Raw genomic sequence first — 15,699 nt, 5'->3', positions numbered from 1 at the left:
TTTTAGTAGCTTTTCGAGAGTGACTCCCTTAAAGAAGCCGAATTCTAATAGATTTTTCAAAGAAGTTCAACCAACATAGTTGCTGAAACCTACTCTAAAATTTGGTAATTGCAATCACCTCTCCTGAACTTTCTGACACTTAAGTAGACCCCCTCACAAAAAATGTCCAAAATACCTATGCGTGGTTGGTTTCTATAGAAAAATAGTAATACAAACTTTATCAACAACAAAAAATAGAGTTTAAAGTTGCAATTTACCTATGAGCCACTGATAGAAGGCTTAGTTTGGAAAGAGTACAAATACAAATTTGTAGAGAGCAAAAGTTTATATTTTGCATTATTTTGTATGTATTTGCACTGTACATATTTGTATTTGTACTCTTTCCAAAATGAGCCGGAACTTTACAAATTTGTATTTGTACTTTTTCCAAATTAAGCCCAAGGGAAAATTTGGAAAGCAAATCAATTTTGGAAAAGAGATTGGAAGGGCTTAGGGCAGTGATTAATATAAAGAGGAAATTTGGAAAGTAAACATTTTGGTCAAAATTAATATTTTGATCATTCTTCGTGCCTTTTGTTAGAGGGATCTACTTGTGATTGTGTCTAAAAGTTCAAGAGAGGTGACTGCAATTACCAAACTTCATGGAAAGTTTTAAAAACTTTAGGAGAGGTTTTAGCAATTTATCCTAAGGCCCTATTCGTTTGTTGGGAAATAAGAGAGGGAGAAAATTTTACTATATTCTGTTTTTAAGAAGCTTTGGACCATATGATAAAGTCGATTTCCCGACATATGATATCCATCTCCTTGGTGGATAGGAATGGCAATGGGGTTTGTCAGACCCTTACCTGACCCCAAATTTAAATCCCCTGCCTCGAACCCCAATGGGGCGAAAAATCCTAACCCCATCCCTACCCTCATAAGGAACGAGGATCACCAACTTTGCCCCACCCCACTCCGGTCATTCTTATTTATATATTTATTAATTTATTTATTTTTTTTTAAACCTACCTAGAACTATTTTATATTGTGTAATATAATATAGTATAACATAATATATATAATATTATAATATATATTATATTATGTTATATAATGTAGTAGGGGCGGGGTCATGGTCGGGGATGGGGCAAGGTGGATAAATACCATTCCTACCCCATCCTTGACCCTAAAGTTTTAGGTTTTCCCTGAAACCCGCCCCAAACCCTGATCACTGGTAAGAAAACCTACCCCGACCGGGGCGAGATGGGGTGTGGGGCTCTATGAGAATGGATCAATTTGCCATCTCTACAAGTGGATAAATCATGGTTTTCAAAATCGGACCGGAAAAACCGGGAACCAGTCAAGTGACCGGTTTCAATTTTCCCTAAAACCAGATTTTCTTCAAAAATCATTGATTTTGGTCAACAAACCATTGACCCGGGCGGTTAATTGTTCGAACGGTTTTGACCGTTTTATATATATTTTTTAAATTTTTTATGTTTTGTCAAAATGGATTGACCATTTAGTTCAAACGGTCGAACCGTTGGACCCGGTAACCTGATCCCTGACCGATTCGTTCTCTGAATCGCTTTTAAAAACCATGGGATAAATGGATAATTTTCTCACTTAAATAAAAATTTAGAAAACATAATTAGAAAAATTTACCCACTATCATCTTATATCAAAATATAATATGAATAATTAAACTTACCTGAGTAAATATTTCACATTTTCCCATAACTACATTGAAAGTGGACTTTTAAAAAATCAAGGAGAGATGTGAGGCTATCGAAAATTCGTGAAGATGATGCATTGACTGGCTACCAAAAAGTTAGCCATCAGCACCTCACACACGGCAGAGTGCACAGAAACTACAAACAACAAACACCGACGTCCACCGTTATAATAAACCGTTTCACACCTATTCACACTTCTGACAAATGCATCTTACACCACGAATGTGGAATATTCTACGTGCGGCCAACTTCAATTCCCATGAGTGACATGCCATTGTTTCTCATAGTCGCGAAACACTGAATCATTTCCAAGATCGAAATCTAAGATTCTGTAATTGAATCAGCAATCAGCAGCTACCACTGCATCATAGAATTTACAGAAAATTAAAAAAAACAATAATTACGGCTATGGATTTTTTGGGGAAAATCATAAATGCAGCTTTTTGGTGTGCTGAGGACACGTGGCGAAACTAGTATGTGCCTTAGACCTTGAGTTCAGACTTCAAAGCCCCGACCCCCGAAACTTCACTCGTTCGTTTCATTCCACGCAGCTCCCCGTCTGAGATTCCATCCATGGAGCGAAGAGGTGGAGATCACAATGAGAACGGTAGCTACATCTTCTCCGATCTGTCGGACCGCGACCTGTCGGACGGGAAGGCCGACAAGAAGCGATTGGAAGACGATGAGAAGGAGTCGATTGAGCGGATCTTCGACAGCCAAGAAATTCCCCCATGGCAGAACCAGCTCACGTTGAGAGCGTTCGCCGTAAGCTTCCTTTTGGCGATTCTGTTCAGCTTCATAGTGATGAAGCTCAATCTGACGACTGGGATTATACCTTCTCTGAATGTCTCCGCGGGTTTGCTTGGTTTCTTCTTTGTTAAGACGTGGACGAAATTTCTTGAAAAATCTGGAATGCTGAAGCAGCCCTTCACCAGACAGGAGAACACCGTCATCCAGACTTGCGTTGTCGCCTCCTCCGGCATCGCCTTCAGCGGTATGTCCTAAATTCTACTGGCGGTTTTCGGTTATCTCTCTCTCTCTCTCTGCAAAAACCGCTAGAGGTTTTGTCTTTATTATCGGTTCTCTTTTGTTTTCTAGAGTAGGAGAAGAAAAAGTGTTTTATCATCAGTTTCCACAGGCAGTAGTAGCAGTTCATTTGAACCAGACAATCGTCACCGTTGATTTGGTATACCGACCACTTGAGATTCTGTGGTTATATCAAATTGCCAACAAATCAACGGTGGTGAATATTGTCGCCGATGCTCGTATAGCCACCTGTTATTGCCGGTGATGAAGCTGTTTGGACAATCACTAGTCCCGTGCTTCGTTGCCGGTAACATCGGCGTAATTTTTGTCTAGGATCCGTTAAAGCTTTCGTAATGATCCGACTTCCGAGTCATCGGACAAAGTCGTCGTAGGTTAATACTGTAGATCAGTATTATCTAATTCTTCGGAAATGACTAATAATGATTCATCGACCTCTCAGTAACTTGGCCGATCGTCATTAAAGATTGATCATGTGATCCAATAAAACTGGATTGATTATTCAGCCTGTTAACCAGTGGGGGGGGGGGGGGGGGGGGGGGGGGGGTCAAGAGTTTGTAACCGTCTGATCTAGGTAGAATATAGATGATTTTCACTCCGGGCGCACTAATTGCGTGGGACAGGTTGGGTTGATCTTTTCTCGTGACTCGTGAGATTCCAGATTCCTGAATCTTGGTTTTAATGGGGAAAGTGATGCTTGGCTTCTGGGTCTTTGATGGGGAAAATGATGCTTGCGGCCTTGGAGTGTCGTTGTCGGAGCTTTTGGTGATATCCTCATATCCTCCTTCGCTAGCTGCGAGTTTAGAGTGGCGCCACACGGCCCACTGGGCGTGCCCCACCCCACATGCACACTTCACCGTGCATTGGGAATATTGCTGTACACGATTGAGATGTCTTGTGGGGCATGCCACATATGCGTTCTGTGGCTGCCGTTGTAAATTCGGCAAGTGTTCAGATTGGCGCCCCACATGCTCCCTACGAGGCACGTCCCACCATCCCACTTACACATCTCACAGCGCATTAGAGACATCCAAATACACAATTGGGATGGATGTCTTGTGAGGTGCGCGTGGTGTGCGCAGTGATTCTCACGACATATTAATTGATCTTTCACCGTTGAAATAGTTGGCGGTGCCAGATTGTCTATTAAACTTTAACGTATGTAAAATATGACAATGGGCGAACTTTTTAATTTTGGTAATAAAAGCTGAACAAAAAGCAGAACAATCACAATTAATGAACAACTGTGAAAAACGCTGAACAGAAAGATATGTGGGTTAGACTTAGTAGTATAAAGGAGCGAGCCGTTATCTAGATATGACAATGAGTAAGATGGGCCTAAAGCCAGGCCTACCATTAGTATGTTAAAATAATTTTTTTTTTCATTTTTTCTTGTTGAGCCCATGGATGGAATATGGACTTGGGATCATACAGGAGTAGCCTAGAAATCCCTGGTCCAGGTGTGTGTGCTTTGCCTAGACCAGTTATATTAATTACTCTGGTTTTGGAGTCTTGGGTTTAGGTAAACCCTAACCCAACTCGAGTTTTTGAACGGGCAACCCTAATCCAATCTGAGCTTCCTTATATTTGGTTGAGTTCATTCCATTTTGTTTTTCAAAGATGTTTTTTCCTTAGACTTGGATTAGTCAATTAAGGTTGATTAATTTAGCATAGGTATACAACGTTCTGGTGCTTTGGGAATAAAAAAATCATAAGCTTCAATCTTTACAGGGCCTCAATTCTAACCAAACTAAAAGTCAGGTTTGGTTCATATTTTTTAACCTAATCTAACTCTTAGGCCTAGTCTTGGGAAACAAAATTGGTCCTTATGGGCTATAGTCTGTCTTAATTCTTTCTGATCTAATTTGGGCAAATAGAGTTGAAAGAAATGCTAACTGCTAGGATTAATTCAAGCCTACTTGAAGCTGGTCTCCAATTTGAAGCCCAGCTGCACTTGAACACAACTGCTACACTCTCAAGGTACTACCTCACACTCACATAAATTGAGTCAGTGTTTGGTAAGGGTCAGCCACGGTTCAGGTTAGATTTCGCTCCGTCACATTTGCTAAGATTAGTGCATATACGAATTACGAAGATGATCTGATAAGAATCCATAATATTTGAATTGGATTTGGACCATTTGGTATTCAATAGATATGTCATATGTGAAACACAGATTCGGTTTTTGATCCATTTAAATATCCAGATATCTGATTCAAATCTGGTTTGGTTTGAAACTCGGTAAACCTATACAAAACTAGCATACACCTAAGAAGAAATCATGCATTATAGACAGACAATAGTAGGTTTTTAATAAACTCCCAAATCCAACTTAATCCTAAAGAACTTTAAATAAAAATTCTGAAAGGGTCTAATATCCCCCTTCTCTGTCTTTCCATATGGATTCAACTAATTTAATTAGTGGATCACATTTTGGAATATCATCCTATCCAATTATTGTTAAGCAGATACCCAAATCTGACTCGAACAAATCAAACTTGAGTTTGAATCATGTTAGTTCCATCCATTTGCATCCTTTTGCTAGAAATAATACTAAGATACCACTACCAAAAAATAATATTGAGATTTAAAAATCGATGTAAGGGGTATTACGATCCACAAATCTGATCCTTTTGATTTAATACATTGGGTAAAATTGCCCAACACGAAGGTATTAAATCGAAACCAAACTAAGCCAATGTAAAGGCGGTTTTCCATGATGCAGCCAAAAGAGTTGATTTATGAATTATGATGATGAATTGTAATGGTGATAAACTGATGATAAAAGAACATAATTGTAGATTAAGTATTGCCACCTAAGTTCACCAGTTTTATTGTGTTATTCTTGTATCTAATCCTTGACTTGTAAGTATTTAACATATCCTTTTTTATCACTATGTTTAGCATATTCGTTGCTATTTATCTTTCTTTATCTTCTTTATCTGTTGCTTTTTCTAATGCATTTTGAATAATTTGAATTTATCAGGAGGATTTGGGAGTTACCTTTTTGGAATGAGCTCTGCTGAGGCGAAACAATCAGCAGAAACTGGTGCTGCACAAAATATTAAAGACCCAGCACTAGGGTGGATGATTGGATTTCTATTTATTGTTAGTTTTCTTGGTCTCTTCTCAGTGGTTCCCCTCCGGAAGGTACTTTCCAGGAACTTGTTGGATTTCTCTTTTTTGTTAGTTTTCTAATACTGAGTCGTGACTCAGTATGGTTTATACATGAGAAAGAAAAGGACTAATGAAAGGTAGTTTTGCAACTAAGAACGGTTGGCTTGTCATAGGATATATGTATTCAAAACCTAAATTTAAGTGGTTTCCCAAAACTGAAATCTCAAACTACTGAACTAGTTAACGGAACTGGACTTGAAACCCAACGCAAATAGTATTTGGCTATGAGTTTTTCAAACCTAGCCCAGTTCCAGTTGTAAATCCCAAACCGCCTGACAAACTCAATTCAGGTTGAGCCTCACATAGAATCATTGCTTTCGGGTTACAAAATTGACTCATGCTGTGAATTCTACTTGGGAATCTCGTGAATTCTTAGTACTAGACGTTATAGTTCACTAGTCTTTGGTAGGTTAATATTGTTCATAAGAAAGCGTGAAGAGTAAAGCCATCCTTCTAATCTGAGTTGAAAAGATACTATGATTTTGCAGCACTGAAATTCTTATCTCATCCCTCCAATTCATCTGTCCTGGTAGCCATTTATCCCACTCAACCTCTCTCTTTTTTATCCATTCAAACATAAAAGGATCCACAATGAGTTTTGTTCCATGCCGTTTGTGTTCTTCCCATTATCTTAAGCCTTTTGTTGTTCCCAATACAAACTTTGTGAGACAATTTCTAATGCTTGAAGCTACAATATTATGAAATAGACAATCATTCTGGAACATCAAACTTGATTTTCCCCCTGTTTGAAGATTATGCTGCTTAGAACCTTACGTTTATATGATTGTCCTCAGATCATGATCATTGACTTCAAATTGACTTACCCAAGTGGCACTGCGACTGCACACCTTATCAATAGCTTCCACACTCCCCAAGGAGCCAATTTAGCAAGGTTAGATTTAATTGATAAACAATACTAGAATGTTTACCTTAAAATTTGACTGATTGAACATTGGGATGTTCTGATGATTTTTTTCCTTTCATATTATCCAGGAAACAAGTCAGAGCATTGGGAAAGTTCTTCTCCTTCAGTTTCCTATGGGGTTTCTTCCAATGGTTCTTCACTGCAGGGGATGATTGTGGCTTTTCAAACTTCCCTTCACTTGGCCTCAAAGCCTACCAGAACAAGTATGTATAATGTTACTACTCTCAGATCGATTAGTAACATTATGAAATTGATTAGCTAAATTGGAGTTCAGTTGATTTCACCATCCAAAGAGTTTAGCAAAGCTTCTTCCATGAACAAACAGAGTGTTCAAGCCTTATGCAATCCTGATTGCATGTCTTCCCTTGGTGCTTGCATCTTTCATGGAAGAAGCAAAAATGAACTCCATCAAAAATTGGTTTTTTAACAACTCATGTTGCCACCTTTACTTGGTTTGAACCGACTCCGTCTTTAAGCAACTCATTGGGATGATTAGTATCCAATCTTTCTCATTTTAAATATTTAACTTGAATCATTGGTCATTTTTCTACCTACTATTTGAAAAGAAATTTGATTACAAATTCATTTAAATTTGGTAACATGACAATGGAATTTTTTGGTCAAGTTTCTAAATTCCAAAGTTTACATAGATATAAGCTCTTTTAAGTATCTAACCTCCTTTCATTGTTCGAATTTTTGGTTATTTTAATCAAATAAACAGGTTTTACTTTGATTTCTCTGCTACTTATGTGGGAGTTGGAATGATCTGTCCATACATCATAAACATATCTTTGTTAATTGGAGGGATTCTCTCATGGGGTGTCATGTGGCCTCTCATAGATGCTAAAAAAGGTGATTGGTATTCTGCAGACCTCTCTAAGAGCAGCCTCCATGGCCTTCAAGGTTACAAGGTAATCTCATCTCCCCTTGCTTCAATATAAGATAGCTTTATATAACATCTAAATTGTCCCCTACTCCCATTGCGCCCCCACCCCCTGCAAAAAAAAAAAAAATAATCAAAATCAAAAGAATATAAAAAATGTCAGTTATATTAATGCAACTCCCCCTACTTTGATTGCAGGTATTCATTGCTATTGCCATGATCTTAGGTGATGGCCTTTACAACTTCTTAAAGGTCCTAAGTAGAACTCTTATTGGCTTGTTTCACCAACTTCGTAACAAAGAGGCCGGGATTGTTCTCCCAATAGCTGGCCGACCCTCTCCTCCAAGCCCAACTATTTCTTATGATGACCAAAGGCGAATCCAACTATTCCTCAAGGACCAAATTCCTACATGGTTTGCAATAGTAGGTTATGTTGTTATTGCTATAGTCTCCATTGTAGCCCTTCCTCACATTTTTCCCCAGTTGAAGTGGTACTATATCGTGGTCATCTATGCATTGGCACCTACATTAGCCTTTTGTAATGCATATGGGTGTGGGCTCACTGATTGGTCCCTAGCCCCAACCTATGGGAAGCTTGCCATCTTCATTATTGGGGCATGGGCTGGGGCAGGACATGGTGGGGTTATTGCTGGACTTGCAGCCTGTGGTGTAATGATGAACATTGTTTCCACAGCCTCTGACTTGATGCAGGATTTCAAGACTGGGTATCTGACTTTAGCTTCCCCTCGATCCATGTTTATGAGCCAAGTGATTGGAACTATAATGGGTTGTATTATCTCTCCTTGTGTCTTTTGGCTCTTCTACAAGGCCTTTAATGATCTTGGACTTCCTGGCTCAGAATACCCTGCCCCATATGCTCTTGTATATCGAAACATGGCGATATTGGGAGTCGAGGGGTTCTCAGCTCTACCAAAGCATTGCCTCACTCTTTGTTATGCATTCTTTGCTGTGGCTATTCTCATTTACCTGATTAGAGATGTTGTTGGGAAGAAGTGGTCAAAGTTTATACCGGTCCCAATGGCAATGGCAATACCATTTTATTTGGGCTCTTACTTTGCCATTGACATGTGCGTTGGGAGCTTGATACTATTTCTATGGGAGAAGACTAACAACTTATAGCCCGGGCGAGGGGACAGGTAGTAGGCCCGCCTATGCTCGGGGAGAACGCTAGAGGCATTCTTCTTTATGGACAAGATAGAGGAGAAAATTTCGAGATCAAGGGGTAGAGCGTAGTCAAAGCAGAGGGAATTTGTCCCGACCACATTCCGAATGGAGTTCGGGTGGAGTTGGTCTATGGTGACGTTGAAGAACTTTAAGACATCTATGATCAGAGGATGTAGAGGAAGACAGAGCCCAGCCGCGAGCAGCTCTCCAAAAATCACGATCTCATCATGACCGTGTTCCCAAGGGAAGTTACCCGCGGAGAGATTATAGGTATACTCCCTTAGAAGATTATACTGACGGATCAATGCCCTGTCTCTCTACGGTCATATTTGAGGGACCGAACTTATCTGGTACTCGAACTCGAGGAGAGGTAGACGCTGGGTTATCCGAGGCCTCCCACGCCTCATAGGTTGGCTGTGCCTTAGAGGCACCTACTTGTGCCGAGGTACCCACCTCGGGCTCATCTAGGAGACTATCAAAACTATGGTCTGACATAACTACGAACTGAAATGAACTAAAAAAAGAAGCTAGGGAAACTCACCAAAGGAAAGTGACCGAACAAGGAAGCTGACGAGTTGGAGAACCCGAGCTGAGGAATTTAGGCGCGACCTTAGAATGAACGCTAGAGAACTTATGGCGGAGAAAATTACTCGGGCCCCCCCTATTTATAGCCGCTATATCCGGGAATCAACGGTCAAGATCAAGACGATCCAACAGCTCTCAAGGAAATCGGTTGCGCGACTCCCGAGGTGAAATTTCTTTAGTGTGTTTTTTGACGTCCACGGAGTCTATAGATCGTGTGACGCCCGCGCATGAACTGTATGCCACCCGGGTTACCCTTGATTGAGCCAAGCAACGAACTGGTCCAACCAGCGAACTATCTGACTAAGCGACTTGGAGTTTGAGCCAAATCCACCCGTCACGTCGTGAGCTCCCCACACCGGGTCAGGACCCCTAGTCTGGGGAGTGGGGGGCAATTGATGGAGGGTGATTCGGCCCGACCTCATAATAAGGGGACACGTGGACATGACCTGACGTAAGTGACAACTCAGCATAATGAGCTCGGTACAACTTAGCCTGATAGCTCGCCCGGAGTGGTAGCTCGTGGCAAGATGATACTCCGACAACCCGAGCTAGGACTCTCCCAAGTAGGGAGCATCCCGAGCTGAAGACACCTCGGGATGAGCTTGTCAGCCCCCTAATTGGGATCAGCTCGCTCCCACCCAAACTTAGGCTACTTAAGAGATCCGCCTTGGAAAAACACCTCGGCGCATCACCAGTAGCTCAGTGTAAGGTAGCTCATGGCAGAGCAGCTCGGCGTATCGTAGGAGATTTTCCGCCTGACAACCGTACTTGCCAGACTGCACCCACGTCTCTCTCCTAGAGGCTTCGTGCCTGCCATCATTGAAGGTCGTTTCTTGTCTGGTAGGGTCGTACTCTGCAACGACCACCTTTGCCCGACAGCTCAGCTCTGACAGGTAACGACCAGCCACACCAAGCCGTTATCTGACAGAAGATCGCCGCAGCAGGGATTCAGAGGCAGTTGCACCTGATATGTCAGAAGATTAGTATATAAGGGCCCAGACCCCCAAGAGAGAAGGGATTGGCGTGATCCTCACTCTTAGCTCTCTTATTTTCTCTGCAACTCTCTTCTTCTTCTCCTAACTTCCAACTCGAGTACTAACTTAAGCATCGGAGTATTCCCACTGGGAGAGCTGCCCGGGGATCCTTCTTCTTCCTCACAGGTACCTCGTATATCGCCAGATAGGAGTACAGTAGCCGCTAGCTAGGAGTGACCAGATCACGCACCATCAGGTGCCTTGTGTTTCTTCATAAAGAAACATCAAGTATTAATAAGCTTTTGGAAAAAAATAATGAATTTGCCTTTTAAATCAACCGGCAGCATAAAAGCCCAATCTTGAATATAGAAATTACAAAACAATTCTCAACTAAAAATAGAATTGAGAACAATTATGTGCAAGATGAAATGCAACCAATTATAAGGCCTCATGCTTCTTCAAGAAGACCTATGTCATATGAAATACAACCAATAAATTGGTTGATTATCTAAAAACGATTAATTAAACCAGTAGCATGAAAGGGACAAACCAATTAATTAAAGGAGACTCTCTTCAAGTCTTCAACTAAATTGGTCAACTATCTAAAAATGACTTATCAAATTTAAATCATATATAGATTTTTTAAGAAAAATGTATAAAAGATCAAATTACAAAATATATAATTCATTTGTAGTGAATTTGAAACTCAAGTTTGTAACTATCATATGATTAAGTCGCAGCAAAAAAAAATATGGTTAAGAGGTAAATTTGACAATTTCAGAAGTTTCAATTATTCCTTTTGATTTATCTATATCTCAAACTTGTTTGTTTCTTATCACAAATCATACACAACCTATTCAGATAATCAATATAACTGAGCCACAACCCATATGACTCAAATATAATAAACCTACAAAATTTCTCACACCAAGAGACTAAATTTTTTTGCCTTTTGTCACTTGAAAAATAGTGATATTTCTAGGGTTTTAGACCAAATCCTTTAATTTTTTATTTACAAAAAAAAATACCCAACTAAAAGTTGTGTAATGTGCATGTCAAATAAAAAGATTAGAAAAATAATTGCTTAGGAAAAGGAGATAACAAATAGTTCAAAAAGAGTGAAAATTTGTTGTTGTCTTTATACTAATACATAATATATGAAAGTTGGGAAGTTGAGAAAAAGAAAGATAAAATAAATGCCTTACATTAAGATAAAGTTAAATGAGATTTAAGAAATTGAAAATTAATTGGTATTTTTTATGAATAAATAAAAACTATCTTTAACTAAAACCATGAAACAGGACAACCCAAACAATCTAGTAGACTATACCACCATTCAGAAAAGCTCAAATTAATACCATTAACCTGTTTTGCAATTTTATGGGATATAAAGTTAAAGTCCAAGGAACATAAACAAAAGAAAATTTAACCAAAAAAAAACAAAGGAAGCCTGCTCCTAACATCAGGTATTTATACAAATTGAGAACACCAAAATTTAACAACCGACCTGTAAACTTGCCATTTATGCAAATTGAGAACACCAAAACTGGCCTCCATCCATTGCTTTGATAAAAAAAGAATCACTTGTCATATAGCCCGCAGTTTAGTCTACACAAGTTAAATAACCCTACTGAAATAAAATCATATAGGACTGAGATAAAAACCATATAGGTTCACCATAAATATAAAAAATTGATCAAACAAAATCAAATAATATAAGAAAGAGATAGAAACCAATGGAATCTAAAATTGAGAGAGAATCATATAACCCCCTCGTTCAACTACTCCCTCAATAACTTAGCCATCAAGTGATAATCTCCATATAGCCTAAATGAGAAAACCTGTATACCCAATCATCTATACCATCATCAAACATCAAATCTAACATCCCCATTTCTTCTATCTACATAACAGTATTTTCCATTTAGTGGACTTGGGTAGAACACAACACCACTATCAATCGAGAAGGAGAGGCAAATGAACCTCCCATTGTCCACGATGCACCTTTTCGAGTGAGGGGGAAATTAAAATGAAAATCAACTTTCAGGAGAGACAGAGAGAGCAAAATACATTGCAATATCTACATCAGACCCAAAGGCGTTGCAACAACATTTAAAACAAAAGCACCCCTACTCAAACCAAAATACATTGCAATACCTTTCAAAAAAAAAAAAAATACAAAATGAATGGAAACTCGGTGGTGGCACATACCATGACTCCAACACCATGCAATACTTCACATCAAATCAAAATAAATTAGAAAAACAAAACAAAAGGAAACTAGTGAAAGAGATAAACAAGAGATCAAAGAGATGAATTATATTTTTGCTTTAACTCTTTCCGACCTAGAAGAACTCCTAGTGAAAACAACACCACACATGAAAGGAACTTCATACCAAGTTTTGAACAAGGCATGGGGTTGTTACCTGCTTTGTGATGAAATTTACTTGCCAATGGGATTAAATGTAAAGAAGAAGAATTAAAAAAAAGGCAATTTAAGACATTTTCTAAACAAAAAAGTGCAGATACACTAAAAGAGCAAGTATTGTAACACTACCTTTCGGTTATCCTATCAAGTTTTCTAAGTGGGAAAACTTGCTAGATAAACAAATTAAACTAAAATTTACATAAAAACTTTTTCCACTTCAAACCTAATGAGATGTTTAGGAGATATTTCAAGAACAATTTTACTTATTTCACTAAAAATATTCATAAAAAGGAACTTGAGGTGGGAGAAATAAAAATTACACAGAAGAATTTTGAAAAATAGACATTCATAAAATTCTTAGCAATGACAATAGAGTGGCTAAAGATCAAACATACAGTAATTTATACCTCAAGTGAACTTCCAATGATCATAACAATTGCAGCTGTAAGATATGACCGAGCAATAACTAGCATCTACTTGTACCATTCTTCAATAGCTTGAGCCATTCTTAGATTTTAGGGGTTTGACTAGGAAAATGAAAACCCTAACTTCGAATATGATTCTTACAAAAAATACAAGCACGAAAGATCAGCACTCTGCCTAAGAAGAAGAAGAAGAAGAAAAAGAAGGGGCGAAGCCCCTATCTCAATAGTTTGAGAGAATAAATAAAGGAAAAAGGATAGGTAGACCTGGAAGGAATAAGAACACATCAGGTTAAAAGCAAAGTTCGGCCAATGGAGTCATGGATAACACCTATTCTCGACGAAGAAAAAGCCTTATCATCCATGGATAGCACATATCCTTCAAAATTCTTCAAGTTCTGAACAACAGTAAACCCAAGTTCCTTATGTCTATCATCGATATCCATAGAGAAAAAATTTACGTCCTAACACTTTGCTTGAGTTCTTCTAGTGAGAAGACAGAGAAGAAAAGAGGAGGAACTACTTTTCGGTTTGGCTATAGAATAGGGGACAAACATGACTGTAAAGTCTGAAAGCTCAGCTACTCCAAGTAATACCTCTTATCTCTTGTCTCTTAATTACTTAAGGCTGCATTTGGAAGCGATGTAAAACTCCATCAATGTGAAAGTTTATCGATGGTGTTAAACACCAATGGTTTAAAACCTATGGACTATTGTGATTTGAAAAATTCTATTCTAAGTGGAGTTTTACATTGATTTACGATGTAAAACTCAACTACATCCAAACACTAACAAATCTGAACCGGAAGTGGAGTTTTACATTGATCTTGATTTACACTACAAACAAACGTCAACAAAAACGAACCAGCGGTGGAGTTTTACATCGATACCGATTTACACCCCAAACAAATGCAACCTAAGAGGTATTAAGAGCATTTGGTTCTCATTTGGTTTTCAAACTTAATGAGCTATATATCATGTATAGTGACAAAAATACTCATTTTTTTTCCAAAAGTACCCTCAAAGGTTCTACTTTTTTATGCATGCTATGGTTACCTTATACAACAACAACAATAATACAAGAAATAATAAAATAAAAATAAAATATTAATAGTGAAGTAGTTTTTAAAAATTATCATTTAAATAGTTAAGACTAATTACACAGTTATCTAATTATACAATTATTAATAAAATAATATTTAGAAATTATTATTATTTTATAAATTATATATTATTATTTAATTACCTATTTCATTATTTGATTATTCTATTAACTAATAATTAATTGTTTTCATTATTTAATTATTTAACTAATTTAAATATATTTAATCATTTAGTTATTTAATTATTCTATTAATCAATAATTAACTATAGGAATGATTAATAATAATAATTATAAATTATTATTCATTAATTAATTACTTTAATTAACAATGTAAAAAATTATTACTTGTTAATTAATTAATTAATGGTCAATTCTTTAATGATATTTAATAATTTATAATTTTTATCAATTCCACTTTTATTAATTATTTTATATTCATTTAATTAATTTGTTAAATAGTTAAACAAACTTTTCATATTCAAGGTTAAAATGGCCATTTGTTACTTTTTAGAATTCAGCATTCAAATTTCATAACAACATTCTCTACATTCAGACTTCAGAACCAAGAAAATTTTATAAACTCCAATACACCTCTTAAAGTAATTATTATAGTTTCAAACACATTTAGACTTCAAAATTCAGTGCAAACGAACAAACCCAAAGTCTTGAGAATTCTCTCCTCACAAGTCTCTAAAACCACCTGGCAAAGTCTTTTCCTTTTTTGTTATTATTGTAATACATGTGTCATAGTATCCATTTTCATTTCTCACTTATATTGCTCTCGAAACCGTCTCTCTACTCTCACATGGACACATGTTGTGTCATGCAATGAAAATATCTCATTGTGTGTGCAAAGTGTGAGCACATGAGTTTACAGTGAATCTACAATAAGATTTCGTTTTGTGCATGGAGAAAGCACCCCTTTTGCTTTAATATATATACTAGTGTGTGAGGCCTTACTATGTAGGGCGAGTGTTGTATGGAAAATGAGTTATTATTCTAAGTAGAGAGATGGGGAAAGGGAAAATAAGTATAGTGAAGAATGCCAACATCATCATTAATTTTACTTTTAAATTGATCATGCATAGATATTATTACCATCAATCATATTTTGTTCTCTGCTTATATAGAAACTAAGAAATGTGCGATATAATGATTGACTATTCATTTGTTCTTGACTACATTTAAGATCAATTTGAGGACCAAAAGCCAAAGCATTTGGGGCTAAAATTGGTATTAGATACTTTGTGATTTTGC

General features: G+C 37.6%; 1 protein-coding gene across 1 annotated transcript; it reads left to right on the top strand.

The window, feature by feature from the left end:
* Nucleotides 1-2,197: 2,197 nt before the first annotated feature.
* LOC148792267 (putative metal-nicotianamine transporter YSL7) lies at nucleotides 2,198-8,899 on the top strand. The gene is made up of 6 exons (XM_088886645.1): nucleotides 2,198-2,709; nucleotides 5,746-5,909; nucleotides 6,731-6,828; nucleotides 6,930-7,064; nucleotides 7,583-7,772; nucleotides 7,943-8,899. The coding sequence occupies exons 1-6, from the start codon at nucleotides 2,289-2,291 to the stop codon at nucleotides 8,882-8,884; spliced, it is 1,950 nt and encodes a 649-aa protein (XP_088742771.1). The 5' UTR covers nucleotides 2,198-2,288; the 3' UTR covers nucleotides 8,885-8,899.
* Nucleotides 8,900-15,699: the final 6,800 nt, after the last annotated feature.

The sequence above is a fragment of the Nelumbo nucifera genome, chromosome 4 (assembly GCF_055504915.1).
Source record: "Nelumbo nucifera cultivar China Antique chromosome 4, China Antique-T2T, whole genome shotgun sequence".
NCBI lineage: Eukaryota > Viridiplantae > Streptophyta > Magnoliopsida > Proteales > Nelumbonaceae > Nelumbo > Nelumbo nucifera.
This window is presented reverse-complemented; position numbering and strand designations above follow the sequence as displayed.

Excerpts from the sequence above, each read along its gene's own strand:
- LOC148792267 (XM_088886645.1), top strand. The coding sequence starts at position 2,289 with ATGGAGCGAAGAGGTGGAGATCACAATGAGAACGGTAGCTACATCTTC. Across the intron at positions 5,910-6,730 it reads CAGTGGTTCCCCTCCGGAAG|ATCATGATCATTGACTTCAA; the intron begins GTACTTTCCAGG and ends GATTGTCCTCAG. Across the intron at positions 7,773-7,942 it reads ATGGCCTTCAAGGTTACAAG|GTATTCATTGCTATTGCCAT; the intron begins GTAATCTCATCT and ends CTTTGATTGCAG.